At 62.5% G+C, this 14,769-nt stretch overlaps 1 protein-coding gene across 3 annotated transcripts; it reads right to left on the minus strand.

The window, feature by feature from the left end:
* Positions 1–1,193: 1,193 nt before the first annotated feature.
* TBXA2R (thromboxane A2 receptor) lies at positions 1,194–12,321 on the minus strand. 3 transcript variants are annotated; one of them, XM_045491464.1, is made up of 3 exons: positions 11,261–12,308; positions 6,282–7,136; positions 1,194–1,851 (listed from the first exon to the last, which is right to left on the minus strand). In XM_045491464.1, the coding sequence occupies exons 2-3, from the start codon at positions 7,065–7,067 to the stop codon at positions 1,606–1,608; spliced, it is 1,032 nt and encodes a 343-aa protein (XP_045347420.1). In that variant the 5' UTR covers positions 7,068–7,136; positions 11,261–12,308; the 3' UTR covers positions 1,194–1,605. The 3 variants fall into 3 exon arrangements, with proteins under 3 accessions (XP_045347420.1, XP_045347421.1, XP_045347422.1); XM_045491465.1 differs by lacking the exon at positions 11,261–12,308 and adding an exon at positions 10,185–10,704; XM_045491466.1 differs by lacking the exon at positions 1,194–1,851 and adding an exon at positions 3,679–4,473 and having other exon boundaries at positions 11,261–12,321.
* Between the last annotated feature and the right edge of the window lie 2,448 nt (positions 12,322–14,769).

The raw sequence follows: 14,769 nt of genomic DNA on the forward strand, positions 1-14,769 counted from the left end.
CTTCCCCAAGCCTCGGCTAGGACGCCAGAAGTCCCCCCCACCCACCATGTCTGTCATCCCTAGTTCTGCCCCCAGGGAGCCCCTCCCGCATTCCCAGCCCCCTGAATGCCTGGCTCAGGGACCTGTCCCCTCCCCCATGTTCAAGGAGTCGTCAGAGCCCCTCCCCCACCAAGGGGAGCTATAGTTCCAGGATGACTTCTGTTGGCCTCCGTGGTCTCCCCCATCCTGTCTCCTGCCCCTCCCAGCCTGGGTCCCCCCTGGACGCAGCAGGCGACCTCATTCCCCCAGCAGGTTGCAGGGGCGGGGAGGGGGGCGGGTGGTAGGGAGTAGTGGAAACAGGGGCTTTAGTTTCACCGGGGCCTGGCTCTGAGAGCTGTAAGCAGATCCCAGGTCTGTGGAGTGGAAAGCTGGGGCGGGGGGGGGGGGGGGGAGAGGGGGGGAGGGGGGGAGGCCTGCGGGCAGGAGGTGGAGAAATGGGGAGCAGGAGGGGAATTCTGTCATGTACCTCGAGGGCTCACGGGAAATAAAGGCACCTCCCACCCCGGCAGCTGGATGTGTCATTTCTGGGGGGAGTTCCTGGGAAGACAGAGGAAGGGGCAGGCAGGAGGGGTTTAGGGGGCTGACGTGACCACACCCGGTGCTTCTCAGGCGTCTGCTCTGTGCCAAGCTCTTTGCCAAGCGCTGTGCATGAGCTCTGGCACCTGCACGAGCACACACACACACACACACACATACATGGGTGGTAAAGGCTCAGTCCTCTGACCCTCCCATGGATGTTTATTGAGCACCTGCTGTGGGCCAAGTGCTTTCTGTTCAAGGCCCTGGGGTCTGAAGTGGTGTGGGGGCAGCTACCCGAGTGAGGGAGTGAGCCCTGCTTGGGACTGGGCGGGGGGGGGGGGGGGGGGGGTTGGGTAACAATTGCTCACGTCCCAGTCCTGCCTGTCTCTGTCTGTCTCCTCTCTTTTCCTCACCTGCGAATGGGTCTAATGCCAGAACCCCGGGGACTGTAGGGAGGATGACAGGAGATCGGACCTACAGAGTGCTTAGTCAAGACTCCAGAAAGGAGGTGAGGAGTCAGAACCCAGCCCCCTCCCCCCCCCAACCCCGTTCCCCTGCACCCCAGCTCTGCTCAGGCGGACGCCCGCATGTCGGTGAAGATCGATGCCGTCTGGACCCAGAGGGAAACGAAGACGGCCGGCGGGGCTAAGATGTATTTTGGCCAGGGAGGGGGTGTCCTGCCTATTCATGCTCAATATTTTCCAAACAGGGTCTTCTTGGGTGGGGGCATCAAGCTGAATCAACTGTACCCCCCAGAAAGCAGGTGGTGTCGGGTCCAAGGGCCCCCACTTCTGGAGGATTTCTGGAAGGGGAGGCTTCAGACACCCACCCCACAGGCCTGCCCACCCTTCCTGGGGGGGGGGGGAGAAGGGACGGGAGGGGAAAGGGGGATCAGGGAGGAGTTAGGGAGTCCCCAGGGCGGATCGAGGACAGCCCGCAGGCCTGCCCTTCAACGTCTCGGTCCTTCCGACGCTCCCGGCTCCTGGGGCTTCAGAAGAGACCAGCCGTGACCCTCGGGAGCGCCCCGTCCGGCTGTCCCCTCGGGTCCTACTGCGCCGTGGGCCTCTGGGTGAGCTGGGGCTGCAGGGACAGCGACCTGGGCCGGGCGCCGAGGCGAGGGTGGAGACGCCGGATCACGGCTCGGCGGAACAGGATGTACACCCAGGGGTCCAGGATCTGGTTCCAGGTGGCCACGCGCAGGTAAATGAGCAGCCCTTGCTCCGTGGCTCGCGACAGCTGTCCGGTCGGGCTCATGGCGGGCGGGCTGCGCAGCACCGTCTGGGCAATGAACACCTGTCGGGGGTCAGAGCGGTTAGCCAGGGACCCCGCCGGCCGCCAGCCCTGCCCCTCACCGGCACCTTCCCTGCGGGCCCCCCACCCCCACCCCCCACCGCCGGGGGCAGCTGAGGTCAAGTGCTCGTTGTGCCCCGGCTTTGCTGTGTGACCTCGGGAGAGCCGCCTGACCTCTCTGGGCTGCAGTTGATGGAGCTAGAAAACAGCACGCTTTTCCTGCCTCTCCCTGGGGCACAATTAAAAATGGTGGGAAAGAAACAGGCGGAGTCACCGTTCCTGCCACAGCGTTCTTGTTCGATTCGTACGAAAGATAGAATACAACATTGGGGGGCGCCTGGGTGGCGCAGCCGGTTAAGCGTCCGACTTCAGCCAGGTCACGATCTCGCGGTCCGTGAGTTCGAGCCCCGCGTCAGGCTCTGGGCTGATGGCTCAGAGCCTGGAGCCTGTTTCCGATTCTGTGTCTCCCTCTCTCTCTGCCCCTCCCCCGTTCATGCTCTGTCTCTCTCTGTCCCAAAAATAAATAAACGTTGAAAAAAAAATAAAATAAAAATAAAAATAAAAAAGAATACAACATTGGACTATAAAGTTGCCCATGAAATACTTAATTTTTTTAGGTTTATTTATTTTGAGAGAGAGGGAGAGAGAGAGAGAGAGAGAGCCAGGGAGGAGTAGAGACAGAATCCCAAGCAGGCTCCAGGCTCCGAGCCATCAGCACAGAGCCCGACACGGGGCTCGAACTCACGAACCGTGAGATGATCTGAGTCGAAACCAAGAGTCAGACGCTTCACCGACGGAACCACCCAGGCGCCCCTAAATACTTAATTTTTATATCATATATTTTATTTTAAGGAATTATATCTTGCGTTGAGATTTGTATTTTATGTAAATTATATTTTCTATGATTTTGACACAATTTTATATTAAATAATTCTATGCTAAACTTGTATACTGAATCATTTAAGTATATTTCATTACTGTTGACATTTGTGTTTAATATTACATATGTCATATAGGTTATTTACAAATATATAATACAATGAATAGCTAATATACTGTTAATTATAATATATAGTATTTAAAATATACATTACAAGTATAATCATATAACTAACTGTATCATTGATATAATTAGATATAAATGATAACTCAGTAACAATGTAACAGTTATAATGTAGATTTTGTAACTATAATGAAAACTTATGTTAAGCATAATCATAATTCACATGATGTTAAATTCTTATATTAAAATAAACTGTTATATTGAAATTATATTAACATTGGGACACCGGGCTGGTTCAGTCTAAGGAGCCTGTGACTCAATCTCAGGGTTGCGAATTCGAGCCCCACGTTGTGTGTAGAGATTCCTTAAAAATAAAATCATCAGTCAGTTAAGCCTCCCACTTCAGCTCAGGTCATGATCTCACGGTTCGTGAGTTCGAGCCCCGCATCGGGCTCCGTGCTGTCGGTGAGGAGCCTGCTTGGGATTCTCTCCGTCTCCCTCTCTCTCTGGCCCTCCCCTGCTTGTACTCTCTCTCTCTCTCCCTCTCTCTCTCAAAATAAACTTTAAAAATAAAGGTAAAATAAAATCTTTAAAAACTTGTATTTATATTGTTTCCTGAGCACCTACTGTGTGCTGGGCAAGGCTGGGGGCAGACAGACCGGGCCCCTCCGGCGTGGGTCCGCAGTCCCCACCAGGATGGTGGCCAGGCTGTCAGAGCGTGCGGGTGGGGGTGACAGAGCCACGGTGGAGGAGGGGTGAGGCCCGCAGGAGCCCAGAGCGGGCACCTGAGCTGACCGAGGGGGGGAGGGGCGGTGACCGGCTGGCAGGTGGCAGTTTCCCCAGGTGAGTTTGCAGGGAGCGTCTGGGGGCCTGTCCTGGGGGGCGATGGGAGCCAGGGGAGGCTCTAGAGCGGGGGGGGGTGGTCAGGGGCCAAATCTGGCCCTCCGCGTCTTTCTGCCTTCTTTTGTTTGCTTTGTCCTTTGCTTTGGTTTTGTTGTTATGTCGAGAATGTCCTTCCACGTGGGAACAGTGGGAGAAAAAAGAGAAAGGAGCATCTCTGTGGCACGTGAAAACGACATGGGATTCAAACCTCGGCGTCCACAAATGGAGCCCAGGGTGCGCAAGCCGCGTGCATTTTCCCCGTCGCCGGGGGCTGCCTTCACGCTCCCTGGGCCGGGCCGAGTCGTGGTGACGGAGACCGTGCCTGGAATATTCACCGCCCGGCCCTTTATGAGAAAGCTTACCCCCAAAGGGGACTCAGGAATGGTTTCGTGAGGCAGGCATTCTACCCGGGATGCCTTCCCCCTTCGGACTAGCGAGTGAACTCCTATTCATGCGTCAGAGCCCCAGTTCTGACGACTCGGAGCAGGACGGAGCTCCTTCTGGGTGTTACCAAGAGCCAGGAGGCTGGAGGGCAGGGTCCTCGTCGGCCGACGGCTGCGTGTATCTCGGCCAGGGGAGGGAAGCAGGGAGCCTGCGAGGAACCCGCTCCCGGGGTGGGTGCCAGCCACAGGCACCTCTGGGTTCCCGCGGGAGCGTCAGTTACAGGATGGTGCTTCTGGCTGACGGAGGTGTTCTTGTCCTGTCCTCGGCGTGTCCCTCCCGGGCCTGTTCTCATGGATCTGAGAACATTTATGTATTCAACTCATTACTAGTAGCATCCCTCACATGTACTGGGCAGCGCCTGAGTCGGGTCCCTCCCCCCTCTGCCCTCAGCCCTCCAGGGCTTCTCCCTCCCCCCCACTCCCCGGGGTAGAAGCCCAAGTTCTCCCCTCGGCCCCCCAAGGCCCTCCGCGACCTGTGCCCGTCCCCTCTCCGCCCTCCCGTCCTCCCTCCCTCCCCCTCCCCCGCTCTGCTCCAACCACACAGGCCTCCGGGCTGTTCCTCCCACACACTAGGCACGGTCCTGCCTCAGGACCTTGGCCCATGCTGCGCCCGCTGCCTGGAATGCTTTCGCCCTCGGAGCTGCACACAGCTTACCCCTCTACCATGTCTTTGCTCAAATGTCACCTTCATCAAGAGGCCCCTGACCAGGGTCTGCCCTCCAGCCTGCAATCCCTTGGGACAGACACCCAGAACGGGCCCTGCTCCACTCTGAACCCTTGGAGCTGGAGCTCTGAAACACAGATAGGAGTTTAACTGCTAGACAAAAGCCAGGAAGGCGTCCTAGGTAGAAACTCGCTGAATCACTAAACGACTCCCGAGTCCCCTTTGGTGACAAACTTTTTCTTAAAGGACCGTATAACCCTCGGAACGCGGTCTCTGTCGCCACTCAGCTCTGCAGCGTGAAAGCCCCATGGAACCGAATGGGCGCGGCTGTGTTCCAACAGGACTTTCTTTCTGGAGGCGGAAATGGGAACCCCACGGCATTTGCACGTGTCACAAAATATGATGCGTCTTTGTACCTTTTCTCTAACCATTCACATATGCAAGACGTTCTAGCAAAACAAACAAAACAAAAAAAACAAGGCAAAAGCAAGAACAAATTCGCGATCTTTCCATTCGCGGGTTGTTTTGTTTTGTTTTGTTTTGTTTTTAGGGTTCTATTTTTAAGCGATCGCTGCACCCGACGTGGGGCTCGAACTCACGATCCTGAGACCAGGAGTCGCACGCTCCACCGGCGGAGGGAGCGGACTAAGTTCACGGCCCGCCTGCCCCGCTGGCAAGAGCTCCCAGAAGCACAGGATCTCTGCTGTGTCCTCGGTGCCTAGAGCGGAGCCTTGTACACAGGAGTCGCTCGTGACACGCTTGTTGGAAGAACAAATGAACGAGCGAGTTCATTTCAACCTCACCATCACGCTTTTGGATCCCCGTAACCAGACAGCAAGGCTGGAGGAGGGGAGCCCGGAGCCAGAGTCACACGGCAAATCCTCACGGGACGTGGGCTGGGAACCGCGTGTCTGACTTCAGACGCCAGACTCGTCCCGATCAAACAGAGATGGAAAGATAACCACCCTGAATGGCCAACTTACGCCAATCACTCGCAGGGCTTGGGCCCAGCCTCCCCGACTCGGAAAATCTGGGCAGGCCTGGGTTCCAGCCCAGAACTCAGGAGATGTTCGATGATTCAGTGACACTACCTAGAATGGCTTCCTTGCTTGGCTTTCTTAAGAAAACTCCTATTCATCCCTCAAGACCCCAGCTCCCACGCCCCTCCCCTGGGAAGCCTTCTCTGATGCCCCAGATGGAATCCTGGAGCCCCTCCGTGGGCATCCCCATCACGCCCCCGGTTTGGGGGTTATCTGCGCCCCGCTCGTGAGCTCCTCAAGGAAGGACGCCCGAACCCTGGGGTCTGTGCCCACGTTTTCCCGGGCGGGTGAGAACCGGGAGACCTAAATCCATGTGGCTGAGCCCAAGCCCGGTCACCAGGAGCGGCAGGAGCCCCGAGCAGAGCCCCCCCTGCCCCCCCCCCCGCCCGCCCGCCACTCACCAGCAGCGGCATCCAGCAGATCGTGGCCACCACCATGATGCCCGTGAGCTGAGCCATCATCTCGACCTCACAGTCCCGTGGGCGCTGCTGGGCGGCCTCCTGGCCGTGGTAGACGTGGCACAGAGCGGCCACGCTGATCGTGTTGAGCAGGAAGGACAGCGCCACCGAGAGGCCGCCCAGGAGTGAGAACAGCAGGCCGAAGGCCACGTCCCCGGGCTGGGCGCCGAGCGTCAGGAAGCACCAGGAGCCGGGATACTGCACCGTGTAGCGGCCCACGCCCAGCAGGGGCAGCAGGCCCAGCGCCAGCGCCGAGGCCCACACCAGCCCCACCGTGGCCCAGGCGCGGCGCCCGGAGGCGGCCGCGGGCCGCGAGAAGGGCCGGGTGATGCCCAGGTAGCGCTCCGAGGCCATGGCGGCCCCCAGCCACAGCGGGCAGAGGCCGAAGAAGACCATGACGACGCCCATGAACTGGCAGAGGCGGCAGCCGGGGTCCACGGCGCGCCAGTCGAAGAGGACGGCGTGCTGGGCCACCACGATGGCGCCGGTGACCAGCAGCCCCGCGAAGTCGGTGAGGACCAGGCCGCAGAGGAAGGTGAGGAAGGAGGAGCGGGCGTGCGAGCCGCCCTGCCGCGCACCGGCCAGCACGCTCAGGGCCAGCAGGTTGGACGCCAGGCCCACGAGGCAGAAGGAGGCGGAGAACCAGGGGGAGGCGATGAGCCGCCGCTCCTCCAGGGTGATGTTGGTGGGCCGGAAACAGGGCCCCAGGGCGCTGCCGTTGGGCCACATGGCGCCGGGTCACCAACCCATCGGGCCGGGGGGAGGGGGGGGCCGCGGGCGGGGACGGCTCGGGCACACCTGGGGGAGCAGGCAGAAGAAAGGCCGGTGAGTCACTCTGCCCTTGAACCCGCGCGGGCCTGGCGAACTCCTACGCGGGCTTCAACGCCCCAGCCCCAATGACCCTCTTCGGTTTTCTTTGTTTTTATGTTTGTTTATTTTGAGAGAGAGAGAGGAAGAGAGACAGCACGGGCAGGAGAGGGGAGGCTACGGATGGTGACACCACGACACGAGCCGAGATCAAGAGTCGGACACTCAACTGACCGAGCCGCCCAGGCGCCCCGAATAACCCCTCTTTGAAGGAACCTTCCCCGACTTGCCTCGCTCCCCGCTCAGTAGTATCACTAGCCCTACCGCCTCCAACTCTGTCCTGCCCCGGTGGCCGTGACCCTCAAGGGTGAGGACCACTGCTGTCTCCTCTGTGACCCCTGGAGACCAGGGTGTCAGAGAAGAACCCAGAGAGAGGCCCTGGGTTTGAACGGCAGCCCCGGGCACCCCCGGCGTGACCCCAGGCAAATGGTTTCTTCCCTCCGGGCACCACCGCCCCCTGCTTGTCACCCCTCTGAGCCCTTGTCGGACTGCAGAATCCAGGATGGGTGGGGAGACTGGATGCGTCCAAGGTGAGGAGGGCAGCTGGACGTCGGCCAGAGGTCCCGGCTCCCAGGCCGGCTCTGAGGTCAGCCTCTGGGTCACCAGTTGTCGCGCACGCATGGCGGGGGGCCCGACACCTTCCGCGTTTTAGGACGACGCTTCCTGGCACATGTGGCAATCGTGCGGATTCTTCCCCACCGCCCCCGTTTTCAGGGCATTGTTTTCATAATAAGAAACAAACCCAGAAATCCGGTTCCATTCTGGGAACAGAAACACAGCTCATGGGCAGTGACAGACTCCCCGGGGATGGGCTATAAATGGCAGCGAGAGGGACCTGGTCCTCGCGGTGGGGCCGGGCGACAAAACCAGAGACATCTGGGCCTGACTTCTGCGAATGTGGACGAACACACCAGATGTGAGGACGTCAAGGAGAAATAAATGGAGAGATCATTCAAAAAACAGCTCCCGGTTCCCCAAAAGACAGGAAGGCTCCCTGTGTGGGCAGCAGGGGTTCCCGGGGCGGGGGTGGGGAAGGGCGGGTGAAGGCGGGCAGACGTGGGAGGTACAGGGGTGGCCGGGCAGGGAAAGCTCACAAAGGTCCTACTGTGACACCCATTTTGCAGAGGGGGCAAACCGAGGCACGTTAGTTAAATCTCTTGTCCGAGGTCCCACAGCCTGGCCCGAGTTGATCTCAGGTGTAAACCCAGGTCTTGTTAGGTGTAAATGCGTGTAAACGATTCGAAGCCTTGCCAATAACCAGATGGGGGGTGTGGGGTGGAGATTTCCTTTAAGGGATAGGATTTTCTTTCTTTTTTTTTTTTTAATTTTTAAATATTTTTGAGAGAGACAGAGCACGAGCAGGGGAGGGGCAGAGAGAGAGGGAGACACAGAATCCGAAGCAGGCTCCGGGCTGTCAGCGCAGAGCCCGACGCGGGGCTCGAACCTACAAACTGTGGGATCATGACCTGAGCCGAGGTCGGGCGCTCAACGGACTGAGCCACCCGGGCGCCCCCAAGGGATAGCATTTCCTACAAGTGGGTCAGATTGGCCTGGGGTCCAGGCCTCGCTGCCTACCCTCTCACTGACTCTGGTCTAGTCGCACGCCTCGTCCCTTCCTGTAAGGGGCCTGATGACGGGAACGAGTGGGTCCGAGTACAGGGCTCAGGGCCTCGTGGGTGCCCTCAGGGTGGTGGCCGTGGCCACCTTCCTACGTGTTCCCTGCTGTGCTGGCCTGGTCCCTCTGCTCAGCGACTCCTTACCCAGCTCCTGACACCCGCACGGAGTTTCCCTCCTCGGCGGTGGTGGGCTGAGGCCCCGGGAGAGGTGCGGGGGCAGCACGGCGGGGGGCTTTCCGCGGTGACCCGCAACCTTCCCCCCCGCGGCAGGGCAGGGGTGCGTGTTCTGCCGTCACAGATTTGGCCTGCATTTGGATTCCCCTCGGGACGGGGCACTCTCTCCCTCCAGAGCTGGAATGCACCATTGCGGGACATTCCCGGGGACTTGGGCTGTGCCTGCGACCACTGACCTAACCCCAGGCTGGAGTGACCGCGAGCTAGGGGCTCCTCCTGGGCCCACAGCGCCAGCCCCCGTGGGAGGCTCCGTGAACTGCCGATTCGACTGCTGATTCACCCGGAGACCGCCTCACGCCTCCCGCGTCTGGGAACAAACCTGTGACCCAGAGCTCTTGGCCCCAGGGGGAGGCTGGAAACTGGCCTGACTCCCCCTGGCCACAGCCTCTGGTTTCCAGTCCCCTCGGGGACAGGTCCTGGTGACGGCTGCCTTCCCCAGTTCCCCAGGCAACCACGCCAGCCCCGCAGGGGCACCTGGCAAAGCCTCCCTTCCCCTCCCCCCACCCCCACCCCCAGACGGGCTGGGAGGGGACGGCAGGGCCCTGTCCTCGCCATAGCCCGAGGTCCACAATCAGCACCGTGTGGCCCTCGGGGGAACCCATCCTCCTTTCTGTGCCTCGTGGGGGGGCCTGGCGCCCAGATCTGCTAGACAGACTCAGGATTCCGTGGCCCAAGAGCAGGGAGGTTTGGCTTTGAAGGACCAGGGCTCTGGAATTCCAACGCGCTCCCGCTTCCAGAACCCGCAGGGCCTCCAAGGGGCTGAGGTTCTAGAGCTTTGATGGGAACGTGGCTGGGTCCTGGGTCCAGAACTTCCGTCTCAGCTCCTGGCTCCTCCCTGGAGGACTGCCGGCCCGCCCCCGGGGGGGCGTCGTCAGCCCACCTGGGTGAGGCCTGGCGGCTCCTTCCAGCTGCCCCAGAGCCTCAGGCACCAGGCCTCCCATGCCCAGCCCCCTGTGGAATGCGATCTCCGGTTCCCAAGCGCCAGGCCCCTCCTCTGCCTGTGGGTCGGTCCCTGGCTCTCCTCCCCCACCCCCTCCTGCCCGCCGAGCCAGCCATCTCTCAACACATCTCTTCCCCTCTCCCCGACTCGATGGCTTACGAGGCCTCCTGTCCCCGCGCCCAGGCTCACCCAGACTCCCGCAGGGGCGACGCTGACCTCTGACCACCGGCTCGCCAGAGTCCCAGGCTGGGGGGGCGGGGAGGGGTAAACTGTGCCAAGCCTCAGTGTCCCCTCCTCTGTGAAGCGGGGAGACCCACGACACTGAGCAGCCTGCTGTCACTCCAGCTGACTTTCTGGGCCCGACCTGCTCCCACCCAGGCCCCTCCCCGCCGGGGAGCCTTCCCTGCCCCGTGGGAGCTCAGAGGTCGGCTCCTGGCCGGCCAGGCGCACGGGGGCAGCCCTGAGGTGGCCCCAGCACATTTGCTAAGTGCTCTGAGCGCCGTCCAGGTGACCAACGGTGTCACCTTTTCAGGGACCAGGCCAGCCCGGGGCCTGATGCAGGCTCGCAGGCCCATGGGTGGGGACCCCTCCACAGACACCGCACACAAACGTCAGCCCCCAGGCCTGCCCCACCTCCCCTCACCACACCGTGAGGCTCAATTTCCGGGACCTTTTCCTGTTGGTGACACCAACCCGACCCCCACCCCAGAGGGTGCAAAGTGGGGCCGCCAGAGTCCGCCCCACTAGGTCTGAGCCCAGCCTCCGCCCTGACTCAAGGGGCCCCCCGTGAGCCTCAGTTTCCTTATCTGTACAGTGGGTGCTCTCCAGGGCTCGCCACTCACCTGCACAAGAGGGCAGGTGTGAGGTGAGGGGACAGGCCTGGGGGCCCTTGGCTGTGGTTGAGGATGGGCACTGAGTTACAGTGATGGTCCCGACGTGGGCTGAGACCGGCCACACACGCACAGACACGGGCTCGCAGCCACGCCCAGCGCCTTGCACCCTCCCTGCGGCGCCGAAGGACCCTGAGCGGCCGGCAGGCTCCCAGGGAAACACAGGCACGTCGCGGGCCACACCGGGACAGGCCCCGGGCGGACGGCAGGGGCACGAGGGCACACTCCGGTCGCAGACCTGGTCTCACCAACGCCCGGGGACACCTAGCACCTGGCGACCGGCGGACGGGGGGGACACACCCACAGCGGGGCGGGCCGCCGGACACTTGCTGCCCGCGCTCACGCCGCGCCCCTAACCTGGCGGGCCGGCCTCACCTGGAGACGACGATCCGTGGCCTGCGCTGGGGTCGCCCCTGTCGCACAGCCCGGCTGGCCGACGTGCGGGTGTCGGGCTCAGGCCGGGGAGGGCGGAGCGGGGAGCAGGGCGGTCGGGCCTCCCGGGGCCCCCGGGGAAACCGAGTCACGGCCGGGGGCGGGACGCACAGAGGACCCCGGCGCTGCCCCGTTTCCGCAGGGCACGGATGGAGGGCGCGGCAGCTCAGGACGCCCGGCTGCGCGAGGTCCTCCGGGGCTGGAGGAGGGGCGACGAGTCCTCCCCGCCTGGAAGCGGGGTCCGCGGGGGCTAAAAATAGCCCAGGATGGGGGCTCCGCGCAGCGGCCCGCGCCCTGTCGGTCCCTGTCTGTCTCTCCTGCGTCTCTCACCGGCCCCTCCCCCTGGCGCTGGCCACGCCCCTCAGGCCTGGCCCGGCTGATGGGGGTCAGGGGGCGCCCCCCAGCCCGCTGGGGACCCGGCTCGGCCCCCTGGGCTCAGGGACAGGGATGCGGTGGCCGGGGCCCTCTCGGGGGACCGTAGCCTGGGCCCGCCCCAGCTGGGCCCCCTCTTTGCACTTCCCCCGCCAGGCCCCGCGTTATTCACCATCTCGGCAGCACCCGAGACCGGGAGGGGCCGGGCGTCCCCCTCCCCTCCCCACCCCCCTCCCGGCAGAATCAGGCCCCGAGGGGCCCAGGGCTCTAAGCCGGTGAACCTGGTGGGGCTGGGCCTGGCACACAGTAGGTACCTAATCAATGCGGGGGGTCTGTTTAGAGGGGAGGACGGGCGTCCTGCTGAGACAGGCTTTCCTGGAGCAGGTCGGTGGGACGTGGTGGGTCCTCGCATTCCGGGGGAGGGTCCTGTGAGGACAAAGGCTTGGAGATGGCAGTGAAACCAGCGAAGGGACCGCCCCTGGAGGGCCGCCTGCAGTGAGGGGGTCCGTTCCCCCCTGGCCTCCACCCTCCAGTGTCAGGTGGGAAAGGCTGTCGGCCCAGTGCCCTCAGGACGGATGGGAGGATGAGGTGTGGGCTCCCAGGCAGGGTCCACTTCCTTTTGAAGACCCCCCCCCGCCCCCCCCCCCCCATCAACCCAGGGCTCTGGGCCAGTCTCCACAGCCACGAAAACAGAGGGTGACCAGCCTGGGGACGGCTACAGCACGGGCCTGTGCTAGACGGTCCTTAGGTGGGTGAAGGGGGTCCAGGAGCCCTTGAAGCTGCGTGCAGGGCAGGACTTGGGCGTGGAGGGATCCCCCGGGCCTCACTGGCCCCACGTTAGGCCCCGAGTGGGCCAGGACTAACCGGTTTGGCCTTGACTCTGCCCCACCCAGTGCTTGGGGGTCTGGGAGGGTCGCCTGAGGTCAGGCTCTGAGTGAGGACCACGTGCTCCCGCCCTCCCCTGCGTGTCTGACACCCCTTCTCTGGCTGCCCCTCCATCATCCTTCCGGCCTCCAAGCCTTTACTCACACCCAGCATCCTTCCAGAAGGCCCCTCCCCTGCCCTATCCCATTGTCTGAGGCCCTGAGGCTCGGTGAGCCCATTAGCTCTAATCCTCCTCGGTAGGGGATCTCCCCAACTCCCAACTCCGGCCTCTGGCAGAGCCCTGGCTCAGAGGACTCCCCCCCCGCCCCCCCCCCCCCCTCCCCACCCCGTAAAGCCTACTCTCCTACCCTCCAACCCTCTTCCAGTGCAATTCTGTGTCCTAGCCCATGTGGCAGGACAATGCGGAGTCAGACCTGCCCTCGAGGATGCCTCCCCATGGCTGGAGAAAGAAAGACCACCTTCTGTGGTCAGGCAGGGCCCAGAGGTGAGCCAGGAAGGGGTGGAACTGAGGCGGGGGTGGGGCTTTGTAGGATGGAGAGTTCGCCAGGTCTGAGAGACACGGGAGCGACAGACATTCCCCGTTTAAAACTTAAGAGACGAGACCGAGCGTGCGGCTTCTGGGAATCGCAAGGAGGCAGATGTGATGCAGCGGCTGTGGCGCGGGGCTGGAGGGAGGCTGTCCTCTCCCCACTTCCTCTGGCCCGAGATAACAAGGGCAACATCCCTTCTGGGAACTGGCCACAGCAGGCGTCGTAAAAGGGCACTGGACTCGCATTTGGCCAGGGCCTCACGGCAGCTCTGTGCGGCGGCAGGGAGAGACGCTCGTTGTGAAGACGGGGAAAGAGGGGGCGGGGCGGGGGGGCGCGCGCCCCGCTGGCTCCGTGGGTGCAGCGCGCAACTCTCTTGGTCTCAGGGTTGTGAGTTCGAGCCCCACGTTAGGTGTAGAGCTTATGTTAAAAAAAAAAAAAATCTTAAGAACAAACAAAAAAGATGGGGAAACTGAGGTCCGGAGGGAAGAAATGATGTGTCCACGGCCGCGTGTGGGTGGGATTTGAACATGAGCTGTGACTTCCACCGCCTCCTGTCCTCCCTGCCTCCCTGACCCCACCCTGCTCAGTCAGCTAGGGAGGCCTGGGAGGGGCGGAGATGGCCTGGGGGAAGCGGACGGTGGGACCGAGGCCAGGCTCAGGATGTGCCCCCCGTGGCTGTGGTTTCCGGTGGGGGCCAGGAAGGGAGTGTCTATTCTTAGCCTCCACAGCCAAGGGCGGAAAACGACCCGGTGGGGGGTGGGGGCAGCTTAACGCCCCGGGTGGACCCTGGGCCAGGGTGGGGGCCACAGTGCCTCCCGTCTGCCTGAAGCGCCTCCCTGACCCCTAGCGCGTGGCCCTGTCCGGCTTACTCACTCACCGGCTGTGGCTCCCCAGTGCCCCGGGGAGGAGTCCAGGGCCTGGGCTGTGGCCCTGCCCTGGGCTCACCTGCAGCCCCGTCCTGCCCAGCGCCTGTGCCCCTTCTCCGGAAAGTCTCGTGTTCCTTCCGGGGTCCCCTAGACCCACTGCCTGCCCCCACCGTAGCCGTACCTTGAGCTGGGGGTGTCTGAGCCTAGCCCTCCTCCCTCCCCCCGGGGGCTCCTGGCTCTAAGCTCCCGCCGATCGGGAGGGGGCGGGGGGGTGGCCACTCCGTTCTCCTTCCTAGTGCAGCCGTCTCCCCCCCCAGGGCCGGGTCGTCACCCCGCCAGGACTGCAGAGGGGGGTGTGAGGGGCTGGGATTCTCGGGGGAGCAGATGGGAGAAACTGATGCCAGGACATGGGCAGTGGCCCGGGAGGTGGGATTCTCCAAGCTGCAGAAACCCAGATTCTAACCCTGACCGCCGCTTTCCAGGCTTGAGGATGTGGGCAGCCTCGTAAGGACAGAAGCGCGCACCCTCCCGTGGAGCCAGGAAAGGTCCGGATGGCGCCCGTTAAAGGCCTTAGGCGTCCTGTGAGCAGGCAGCCAGCTGGGGCCAGAGTGCCTCCTGGGCCCGCCCCACTCAGCCCTGCTCCCAGGGGCCTGTCGCGACCTCAGGGACAGCGGCACCCGCCAGGAACCAACTGTTGCCAACTGCCTAGATCCAAAGGAGATTCTGAGATCGCTGTGACAGTCAAGTGATGTCGTCTGCCAGGGGGTCTGAAAGGGACAGCCGTGCCCCATATGATGCC

This window comes from Leopardus geoffroyi, chromosome A2 (assembly GCF_018350155.1).
Source record: "Leopardus geoffroyi isolate Oge1 chromosome A2, O.geoffroyi_Oge1_pat1.0, whole genome shotgun sequence".
In the NCBI taxonomy this organism is placed as follows: Eukaryota; Metazoa; Chordata; class Mammalia; order Carnivora; family Felidae; genus Leopardus; species Leopardus geoffroyi.